At 50.0% G+C, this 11,840-nt stretch overlaps 1 protein-coding gene across 1 annotated transcript in view; it reads right to left on the reverse strand.

Annotated features, from left to right (window-relative positions):
- Positions 1-1,566, reverse strand: part of GSTP1 (glutathione S-transferase pi 1) — a 2,592-nt gene extending 1,026 nt beyond the window's left edge. The window contains exons 1-5 of the mRNA XM_034762134.1: positions 1,445-1,566; positions 1,326-1,364; positions 758-864; positions 192-279; positions 78-103 (exon numbers count right to left, since the gene is read on the reverse strand). Of these exons, the coding sequence (XP_034618025.1) occupies positions 78-103; positions 192-279; positions 758-864; positions 1,326-1,364; position 1,445 (261 nt within the window). The 5' untranslated portion in view covers positions 1,446-1,566. The remainder of the gene's footprint in view (positions 1-77; positions 104-191; positions 280-757; positions 865-1,325; positions 1,365-1,444) is intronic.
- Between the last annotated feature and the right edge of the window lie 10,274 nt (positions 1,567-11,840).

An 11,840-nucleotide genomic window follows, 5' to 3' on the forward strand; every position in this document is an offset into this window, starting at 1 on the left:
CCAGAGCCACCATCAGCACGGGGAGACCTCCTCCTCCCATCCCCCTCCCCACACCTGCTCCCTACACCCAGCCCTACCTCCCCAAGCTCCTTCCCATATAGCACTGTCAGAGGAGAGCTGTGGCCAGCACAGGGAGCCACCCTACACCCAACTCCCCCCAGCTGCCCAGTCCCTCCCTCCCCCAGCCGTACCATAGGTCCTGGCCAGGTGCCGCAGGAAGGCGTTGGACTGGTACAGGGTTAAGTCGCCATCCCGAAACTTAGGCAGCTGCCCGAACAGCTGCAAGGAGCACAAGGTGAGGAGTCACAAGCCCCAGATTGGGCCGATAGGGTGAGGCCGTGGGACGGATGGACAGACACAGCAGAGCAGCCACCCCAGTGGGGCAAAAGCAACATGGGCCAGAAAGCCATTGGGGGAGGCGACTCTGAACCAGTGCTCCAACCTCTGCTGGGATCCCCCTCCTCACCCCGCCAGGGGGTCATGCCCCCCCCCCCCCCCAAGGGTTCCCCCACACCTGCCATCTCCCCCAGTACTCCCTCCCCACTCCCATGGGGTCACGTCCACAATCTCCCCTGAGATGCCCCCCCCCACCTCCCCTGGGATTCCCCCATCCCCATAAGGTCACTTCCCCCCATCCCCCAGCAGGGGATACCCTCTCCTCTCCTCCCCCGCAGGGTCACTCCCCCCACCTCCCCCACTCCACTCAGGGACACCCCCCTGCCACTCAGTGCCAGCCACCTCCAGGGGTTTCACTCACACAGGATTTCTTGAGCTCTCCCTTCTGCCACAGGTCCATGGTCACTACATCCTCCTGCCACTCCTGCCCCTGGTCGCTGAGCAGCATCCGCACGGCCTCGCAGCGCCCTGCGCCACGGGATGGGCAGACCCTCACTGGCTGCCCCCGGGCACAGACCGACCCCTCCGGTGCCCCCAGCCCCCCAGCAGCCCTCCTGGGCATAGACAGACCCCTCCAATCCCATCCCCCCCACAGCTCCCCAGGGCACGGGCGTCTCCATCCTCCTCACCACTCAGCCCACGGTGTCATGGACGCCCCTGCCCCACGCCCCTCCACCACCCAGCCCCCACAGGGCAGAGATCAGGCAGAACAGACACCCCCAGCCAGCGCTGCTCTCTGCACCCAGGGCACCAGTAGAGCTAGAGGGGACGGGGGTTGTGGGGGAGCCCAGGGCGGGGGTAGCAGGGGCTGCGGGTCGGGAGCGAGGGGCACCGGCAGGGCTGGGAGGGGGAGCCCAGGGCTGGGGGCGAGCAGGGGCTGCGGGTCCGGATCAAGCCCCCCCCGGCTGGCTGTGCCCCCCAGCACTCACCGCGCACGGGGAAGTAGGTGATGGTGAAGGGGCCAGGCACTGCGGAGAGAACAGAGCGGAGTTAGCGGGGTGCGGGGTCTGGGGCGGGGGGGGGACACCCCAGGGCTCCTCGGACTCACTCTCGGTCTCTCTCGCTGCAGCTGCGGAGCAGATGGATCCCGCCCTGGGTTAAAAGGAGCCAGGAAAATGCTGAGTCACCTGCCCCCCAGTGCCTTAAAAGCAGACAAACAGCCCCCGCCCCCTCCCCAGCCAGGGGGGCGGAATTTGCTGCTGGGCGGGGACTGTGCAGCGCCTAATCCGTTTCCCAGGCTCTGGTCTTAAAGCGCCAGGCTGCCAACGCCCCCCCGCCGTGCATGGCGCTGCTACGGGAGCCTCGAGTCCGTGACATAGTTTACATCCCCCCCCCCAAAAAAAAAAATACACCCTGCAGACATTTCCAACTCCCCACTCTGGCTCTGGGTCTGCAAAGCTCGGCGCTGTTCTGTCCTAGCCGCTGTCCCCGCGGGTTCACGCCCTGCCACTACCGACTTCACAGCACGTGCTTTTCATTACTCGTGGCCCATCGTCCTGGACCTCCGTTCCCGTTGTGCAGCTGGAGGCCCCAGGGTGTCTTGTGACTACCGGGGAATGGCTGTTCCTACTTTGCTCCTCGCTCCAGGCAGCGATCACACTGTTTTCTAGGGCAGCACTTCCTGTTTGCCTGGCAACCTGCCTTTGTCATTCTACATTTTTGTTCTTTTTTTAATTGGATTTTACTTTTTTAATACCCAGGGTTATTCTTTGGCATCATCTGACGTCCAGGCTGAGTGATTTCCTGGCTTGGTGTCCAAACTTTTTCAGGTTTCAGAGTAGCAGCCGTGTTAGTCTGTATCCGCAAAAAGAACAGGAGTCCTTGTGGCACCTTAGAGACTAACAAATTTATTTGGACATAAGCTTTCGTGGGCTAAACCCCACTTCTTCGGATGCATGCAGTGGAAAATACAGTAGGAAGTTATATATACACAGAGAACATGAAACAATGGGTGTTGCCGTACCAACTATAATGAGATTAATCAATTAAGGTGGGCTATTGTCACTACAAAAGTTTTTTTTTCTTCCTACTGATAATATGATATGATTATGGCATAATTATGACGCATTTTGTACAAGATAAGTCATGTGAGGTGTCATTGGAGAAGTGATGATTTGCCAAATATGATTATCCTATTTGTGTGCATGTATCAGTTTTGTATCTGAAGTTATGATAGTGACTATGCGTCTGTATTTCAGATGTAGTTACACCTGGGTAGCGGCCACTAGACAAGAAGCTTTCAGTCTAGATAGCTGGATGAGAAGGGCCCATTCCTGGTAATGGGCCATTAGGGAAAACCATCGGTCTTAGGAGATGTTTGTCCACCACCTGAGCCTTTCTGAGGACACTCCAGACAACTGGTGAGTAATGCCTGTTATGACTCAGCAGGTATGCAAGCGCATGTGACCAGGTCACATGATTCCAGACTCCATCTTGGGATGTCCGTGTTTTTCTACAAACTGAGTTTGGGACAAAGGGTTCCCGCCATCTGCTAACGCTCTATTAGGCAGGAAGTGGCATCATCTGTGGTTATTCACTCCCCACCTAAGAAAACTCCTGGAAATATATAAGGAACAAAGATTGAACTGGGGGAAGTGCTGGATCCAGGCTAAAGGGGTTTCTAGCCTGTGCAAGAAAGGGCGGCTTGCTCCTTAAGAATCTGCAGCCCACTTGTACCATCAGTTAGTGTGAGAATCGGCTGTTCATATCCAATCTATTTCATATACCAAGCTTAGTTTGTGTTTTTTGTTAATTGCTAGGGAATCTGCTTTGATCTGTTTGCTAGCCCTTATAATCACGTAAAATCTATTGTTTGTAGTTAATAAACTTGTTTTTGCTTTGTCTAAAGCAGTGAATTGGAATGAAGTATATGAGAATCCTAGCTCAAGGGGCAAAGGCTGTTGCATATTCCTCTCCACATTGAGGAAGGGGGTGAACTTTATGATCTTACATTGTACAGTTCCCTGTGCAGCAAGTGATGGTATTATTTGGGGTTTTTACTCCCATGGGGGTGCGTGCCTGGGGAGCTGGGAGTTGCCTTAGCTGTAGCCTTTCTGTTGTTGGTTGATTGCAGGGGCTGGATAGAGAGTCTGCATGTACTGCATCTGGGTGTGTCCCTACCTGTGTGAATGCTAGTGAAAGTTCAGGCTGGAGGGCTTTGCAGCTTGTCACCATAGCATAGTGAGAGAGGGAGCCCAGGCTGGTGGGTCAGAGAGCTCAGTGATACTTCAGTTCCAGGTGCACCCCTGCGGGAACCCGTCACAGTGGCATGGTCAAGCAGGGTGATATGCACGACTTGTTGGTCTGAGTGAGATTTGCACTTCATACACGGGTGGTGATTTTAAGTGGGAGTTTAAGTGTAGTGGCTTGAGATTAGTCAAAGTGGTTACCGGTGGTTATTTTCTGTTTGCTCATTTCAGGCAAGGGAGGTAGGGACAGAAAAGCAGCAAGATGAGTGAAAATAGTGAAACCATTGTGAATTTGGAGCTGTGCAGAGTGCAGGCAGAAGAAAAAGAGGGAGAACCCCAAAGACTGTTGTTGATAAAAGAATTACAGAAAAAAAGTAATTGAAGCCCAGAAGCAAGTCATGAAAGCACAGAATGCAAGGCAGGAAGCCGCACACCAGAGTGTTTTGGAACTGAAACAGATAGAGGAAGACAAAGAAATTAAGATCCAGAAATTAGCCGTGGAGGGGGGAGAGAGAGAGAGAGAGAGAGCAGCAACTAAACTTGCGAAAGAAGCAGAACCACATAAAAGATTTATTGAAAAAAAGGATTGTACATTTTTAAAAAAAGTGTAATCATTTGCGTATTAAGCTGAAACCCCAGAGGAAAAGGATAAAGTCTCAGGTACTGCTGCACTAAGGGAGAGTGTCTCTTTAATTCCTCTGCAGCAGTGAGGAACTGTATGCTTCCGGGGTGAGTGTGGTTGAGACCAGCTCTCGCACGGTATCTGAAGGCAGCATTTCCCCCAGAAAGGAGGTCGGGGTGGTGTTGCCTGCCAGTGAGAAAACTGTCCAGGGGTTGCTGGCTGCAGATAAGCAAGGGACAGACCTCACATGCATAGGGAGATGTCTCCTAGAGGGAAGCCCAGCGGAGGGTGGTGGAATTGTAGAGACCACTTTGGTGGGTGAGGGTTCCATTGACTCTGTAGCTGGAGGCAAACCCAACTCCGAGAGGAGGAGGAGGGTGTAGTGCCTGCCTGTGAAAGAACTGTTCAGGCTGTTAGATGCGAGCTCATCACAGCTGGATAGGGGATAGATCCCACTCTAGAGAGCACAGAGGTGCTTGTTTGGGGGCGGGGGGGGGGGTCAGAGGAGGAAACTGAAAAGAAATTAGTGGGAGTACAGGGATGTGTCCTCACTGATCACATGGGGGGAGGGTTTTGCCCAGGAGAGAAATGCCAGGTCAGTTTCTGTGCAGCCAGGCACCCAATCTGTGACTCAGGTTTTAAGAGGGAACTGTGTAACTGATCTCCCAGAGTGGAGCAGTCACACAACAGACCTCTTGGGGATAATGAGAGGGGTGACAGAGGATACCCCAATCCAGGTCCCACTTTTGCAAAATGGTGTTCCTGATGTACTTGTGGATACTAACTCTGTCTCTTTAAGACAGGATGAGACTCCTACTAAAGACTTGAGTGTCAGTGAAAATGCTAATGACCCACCTGAGCAAGGGGAGGAGGAAACCATTTCCTGGGTGGGTAAGATACAGCAAGCAGCAAAGGAAAAGCTGCTGGAGGATCACAGCCCGCTAGGAAAAGAGGGTGGGGAAAGTCCTGGTGCTGGGAGGGTAAATCACAAGGAAATCCTAGGAGCGGGGGTGCGGATTTTTTTGCATGGGCATAACCCTGGCGATCAAATGCAGCTCCACAGAGGGGAGACACAATGCAAGGTCCCCTCACGCCCTTGCCTCACCAAAACCCCAAAGACATATATAACTGAGAACCCTTTGTGACATTCTATGCCTTGGGGGTGTGTCCTGGAACCCCCATAGTCCTCATTTTTATATAATGGTGATCTTACATATAAAACATGCCTTGTAAGGTACCAGGGGAAAGGTTATGACTTGCTGAAAGTCATTTCTCTCTCCATATATGTGTATCGACAAGTTTCAGAGTAACAGCTGTGTTAGTCTGTATCTGCAAAAAGAAGAACAGGAGTACTTGTGGCACCTTAGAGACTAACAAATTTATTAGAGCATAAGCTTTCGTGGACTACAGCCCACTTCTTCGGATGCATATAGAATGGAACATATAATGAGGAGATATATATACACACATACAGAGAGCATAAACAGGTGGGAGTTGTCTTACCAACTCTGAGAGGCCAATTAATTAAAAACAGACTCCAAAGAGAGACTGCAGAGCTAGAATTGATATGCAAACTAGACACAATCAACTCCGGTTTGAATAAGGACTGGGAATGGCTGAGCCATTACAAACGTTGACTCTATCTCCCCTTGTAAGTACTCTCACACTTCTTATCACACTGTCTGTACTCGGCTAGCTTGATTATCACTTCAAAAGTTTTTTTTTCTCTTAATTAATTGGCCTCTCAGAGTTGGTAAGACAACTCCCACCTGTTTATGCTCTCTGTATGTGTGTATATATATCTCCTCATTATATGTTCCATTCTATATGCATCCGAAGAAGTGGGCTGTAGTCCACGAAAGCTTATGCTCTAATAAATTTGTTAGTCTCTAAGGTGCCACAAGTACTCCTGTTCTTCTTTTTATATGTGTATCGTTAATGCAGATGAAGTGATGAGAATTGTGTTGGATGGTGGTCACTAAAACATGCTGTAAATTGGGGAATCAGGCAGATATCAGCTCCTGAGAGGCAACAGGAAGAAAAGTAACCAACCCCCCGGGCGGGGTGTCAAACAGCCATCAGCAACCATTGTACCATAGCAACAACCATAGCAAGGGGGCTACAATGCAATGACTCACCTGCATGAGGCCCCACTAGGAGAATTGCTCAACATTGCCTGGGGACTCAGCAATGCTCTCCCCCTCTCCCCAGATGTGCCTGGACTTGTGCTTCCCAAGCACTTAGGACTCAGAGTATAAAATCGAACACGGGGGGCCCATGCTTGGCCTTTCTCCCACCCTACTGATACTGCAAGCAACAAGGACACTCTGAAGACTCCAGCTGAGGGGCTTGGCCCAGATTTCAAGGGTGAAATCTGTGTACTATGAACTGCAATATGCAGTGGGGTGAGAAAACCTGCTGAATCTAGTTGTTGCCCAGCCTAATAGGATTGAGAGTTCAGACTGCCTGGTTATATTTTATTTCTTTTGGTAACTCTCTGACTTTTTGCCTATCACTTAACATCTCTTTTGCAGTCAATACACTTGTTTTACTGTTTATCTTTACCAGTGAGTTTGTAGGAAGTGTGTAGGCAAATCTGCTCCGGTTTTGCAAAGGCTGGTGTATAGCCACTTTCCATTGATGAAGTGGTGAACCACTTCATAAATGTGCACTGCCTACCTTGAGCAGTGCAAGAAGGTATATTCCTGAGATACAATGCTGGGAGCTGGGGGGATTTGGCTAGTGCCTTTCTCTGTGTGATTCATGAGTGGCTCTGGGAGCATTCATGCAATCAGGGCCGGCTTTAGGCCAATTCCACCAATTCCCCCAAATCGGGCCCTGCGCTTAAGAGGGCCCCGCGCCCAGTGGCAGGGTCGCCCAGAATGGGGGGCAAGTGGCAGAGAATCCCTTCCCTGGCTAGAGGCACCTTTTTAATTTTTACTCACCCGGCGGCGCTCCGGGTCTTTGGCAATGGGTCCTTCACTCGCTCCGGGTCTTTGGCGGCACTTTGGTGGCGGGTCCTTCAGTGCCGCCGAAGACCCGGAGCGAGTGAAGGACCCGCCGCCAAAGACTAGGAGCGCGGGCCGGTGAGTACAAGCCCCACATGTTTTTTTTAACGTGTTTTTTTTTTTTTTTTTTTTTAAGTCATCCCTGTCGGGGCCCCGTCGAAACTGTTCGAATAGGGCCCCGCACTTCCTAAAGCCGGCCCTGCATGCAATCTAGCGGGGTGTGGGGCTCCACTTTCTATTGGGCTGAGTGATCACAGCACCTGGAGGGGTTTTCTGCTGGTCACTAGCAAAGCATAGTGAGAGACCGCCTAGGCTGGAGAGAGTTAAGGGGGAACAGCGGTCTCACAGTCCCAGGCTGCACCCCGGGGATCGCATCACACCCTACTGAAGGGGACACTGGAAAAAAACACTAACTGGGAAGAAAGACCAGTATCTGAACACCTGCTGTGGTTCAGGGAGCAGTTGGAAAAAAACAGTGAGAATTAAACAAACCAGACTGTTTAAACAGAAGGCGTGGTACTTGGAAACACCTCCCTGTCATGAATTTGCTGGTACTGTTAAGTTTCATAATACACAGTTCGTTGGTTATATTGAATCCTTTGAAAAGGTGTAACATGCATGATTGTGGAGAAGAACTTTTGAACATGCCAGGAGTGGAATCGGGGAAGTCCTATAAGGATACTGCTTCTCAACTAATACCTGTAAACAGGATTAGAGCTTGGCACAGCAGAAAAAGCATAACAAACCCAGTCTGCTGTGTGGAAGGGGAAACTGAGGCACACTATCTCATGGCATGGGTGGCTAAATGCCAAGACACCTACACTCTAAAATATATTGATATCTGCACTGTGTTAACAATGCTACACACAAGAATGTTTTCAGGCAACCTGGGGAAAAAAACACAAAAGAAACTGGGTGACAGTAGAATGTTTGGTAACACTTGGGAGTTGTAGAGCCAAAACCTAAAGAGGGCATTAGGCATACTGCCTCCGCATTAGTCAGTGACTAACCCTCTGGCAGTGATCTAAGGGGCGAGGTGTTGCACCGTGCCCCGTATTCTTCACAGTGATATTATGATATGATTGTGGCATAATTATGGTGCATTTTGTACAAGAAAAGTCATGTGAGGTGTCATTGGAGAAGTGATGATTTGCCAAATATGATTATCCTATTTGTGTGCATGTATCAACTTTGTATCTGAAGTTATGAATAGTGACTATGCATCTGTATTTCAGATGTAGTTACACCTGGGTAGCGGCCACTAGACAAGAAGCTTTCAGTCTAGATAGCTGGATGAGAAGGGCCCATTCCTGGTAATGGGCCACTAGGGAAAACCATCGGTCTTAGGAGATGTTTATCCACCACCTGAGCCTTTCTGAGGACACTCCAGACAACTGGTGAGTAATGCCTGCTATGACTCAGCAAGGCATGCAAGGGCATGTGACCAGGTCACATGATTCCACTTTCGGATGTCAGTATTTTTCCACAAACGAAGTTTGGGACAAAGGGTTCCCACCATAGGCTAAAGCTATATAAGAAAGGGAGTGACATGATCATCTGTGGTTCTGCCCTCCCCACCTAAGAAGACTCCTGGAAACACCTGAGGAACAAAGACTGAACGGGGGAAGGGATTTTTAGCCTGTGCATGAAAGACCTGGGGCTTCCAAGCTGTAAAGAAAGGGCAGCTTGCACCTTAAGAATCTGCAGCCCGCTTGTACCATTAGTTAGTGTGAGAATCGGCTATTCATATCCAATCTATTTCGTGTACTAAGCTTAGTTTCCATTTTTTGTTTATTTGCTAGGTAATCTGCTTTGATCTGTTTACTATCCCTTATAATCACTTAAAATCAATCATTTGTAGTTAATAAACTTGTTCTTTGCTTTATCTAAACTAGTGAGTTGGAGTGAAGTGTATGAGAATCTTAGCTCAAGGGGCAAAGGCTGTGACATATTCCTCTCCACATTGAGGGAGGGGGTGAACTTTATGAGCTTACACTGTACAGTTCCCTGTGCAGCACGTGATGGTATTATTTTGGGGTTTTACTCCCATGGGGGTGCGTGCCTGGGGAGCTGGGAGTTGTCTTAGCTGTAGCCTTTCTGTTGTTGGTTGATTGCAGGGGCTGGATAGAGAGTCTGCCTGTCCTGCATCTGGGTGTGTCCCTACCTGTGTGAATGCTAGTGAAAGTGCAGGCTGGAGGGCTTTGCAGCTTGTTACAGCAGCATAGTGAGAGAGGGAGCCCAGGCTGGTGGGTCAGAGGGCTCAGTGGTACCCCAGTTCCAGATGGCACCCTGGGGGGACCCGTCACACTTACCTTACCTAGTTTGTCTTTTGGTGAAACTAACATGCCTTGTCTCCACAATGTTTTTACAGTGGGGTAGCTAATACATGTTATTCATAGCTTGATTGCTCGGATAATGATTGTGTGGCTAACGCTGCCCCGTTGCCATCAGGATATGATGGAATACAGCCTTGTGTTCACACCCCACACACTATTGTGAATAATGTTTGTACAAAGTATGCCTGGTGAGGTATCATTTGAAAACTCATAATTTGCTGGTCAGTATTGTCCTGATAAAATAGATGTGACAACATTGTAAGGGAAGATTTTCCTGTATAGTGATTTTGAGAGATGTTCCAACCCCCCCAGCCCTACCCAAACAAAAGTCAGCAAACAGGTCTGTCCTAAACAAAGGAATGTATGCTTGCCTTTATTTGCATTTAAGCCATAAACAGAGTCATGAAGCAGGAAGGGAAACAAAGGAAACTCAAACAGATGAAAAAAAACTCTTTGACTCCAGGTTCTTGGCTGGAAATGTTTTTCAAGAGTGGGACTGGAACTATAACAAGCGGGGAAAACACCCCAAGCCACCCTCCCTCTCTGCCCACTTCATTCGCTGCACCTAAGAAGACAATTGAAATAGCCATTGGACACTAGGGTAGGGGTCCTGACCTGAAAGTTTTGTCAGTAGTCTGCTGCAGCATGTGGTGAGAAAGTTTGCTTTGCAACTGAGGTAGTTTCTTAAGCAGATACTAGTAAGTTTCTCTCTATTTTTCTTGTAACCATTTCTGACGTTTATGTCTCATTACCTTAGGCGCCGAGTTTCTAATCTGCTGGGGGGGGGGAGGGGTGTTCCCCCCCCTGGCCCTGCCCAGGCCTTGCCCCCCCTCCCCTCTTTCCCCCAATGCCCCGCCCCACCTCTTCCCTGCCCCTTTCTTCCCCCTTCCACTCCCCCCCCCTCAGTGTCTCCTGACGCCATGAAACAGCTGATCCGTGGGAGGTGCTGATTGGTGGGGGCCCCCAGCAGGCAGGATGCACTGGGGGGAGGGAGAGGTGTTGATGGGGGGGGGCTGCCGGTGGGTGCTCAGCACCCACCATTTTTTCCCGGTGGGTGCTCCAGCCCGGGAGCACCCATGGAGTCAGCGCCTATGCTCATTACTTGTACTCACTTAAAATCTCTCCCTCTCTGTAGTTATTAAACTTGTTTTACTGTTTTATCTAATCCAGTGTGTTTAAATTGAAGTCTCTGGGTAACTATTTAAGGTAATAAGCTGGCATATTGTTCCCTTCAAGGAATAATGGACGTAATGTATTTGTCCTGTCCAGGAGAGGGCTGGGCAGTACAGGACATACATTTCTAGGGGGAAATCCAGGACTGGGAGTGTGTTGGGGTCACCTTGCGATATAACCAAGGCTGGGGAGAGCCAGGGTGGAGCTGGCAGGCTGCAGTTACACACAGACACTCAGGATGTGGCTTGCATGATGGGAGTCTGTTTGTGAGCAGCCCAGATGGGAACTACTTCAGCAAGGCATTGTAAGGCACCCAAGGTTGCAGGGCAAGGGTGACACTGGCCCCCACTGGCCTGAACTGTACCCTGGTATGTCACAGGGAGGTATTTGCATCTGAATGCCCCCTATTTGTGTGGATACTATGGAAAACCAGTTAAAACATTTTTAACCGAAGGCATTAACAGAGGCTTTCGTCCCCTGAATTTCCCTTATTCAGAGCCTGTCTCGACGATGTGACCCTACGGGAGTGAAGTTGACACACGTACGTTACAAGGCCTTAAACTCCTGTGCGGACGCTCTCTTTCGGAAGCGGCCTCGGTTTCGACAACAGGAGTCAACTCCTGCAATCTTCTGTGGTGGCCCTTTCTCCCAAACACTGTTCATCATCAGGCTTTTGAGCCGTCTTGAAGCTTTTGACAGATTTGTATAGTCCAGGTGTGTTCCCTGTTTGACTCTTTAAGTTCAAGGAGAAGGCAGGCAGCCCTGGTGCCTCATCTTAACTTTCCTGAGTGTTGCACTGTGCGGAAAAGTCTGTGCAATATTTCACAGGCATCAATTTTGGGCTGACAAAATTTCAATAAATGGTTTAAGGTTAAAATTGTAGGTGATCTTGCTCCTTCTTTCTGTCCTGTGCTGGTCAGGCCATCTTCCGTGAAGGCCCGACAGTGGTAGGTCCTGCTGCACATACTCAGGGTGTTGGCCTGGCTGTATAGTGATTCCCTCTATAAGCAATGCATACAAAGGGCTGACCCTCTTAGCCCATTAGAAGTAACAGTTGTTCCGTGGTTTTGGTGCTTTAACTGTAAAGATTCCTCTTTGATCGCAGCCTCTACCTGCT

This window comes from Trachemys scripta, chromosome 2 (genome assembly GCF_013100865.1).
Source record: "Trachemys scripta elegans isolate TJP31775 chromosome 2, CAS_Tse_1.0, whole genome shotgun sequence".
NCBI lineage: Eukaryota > Metazoa > Chordata > Testudines > Emydidae > Trachemys > Trachemys scripta.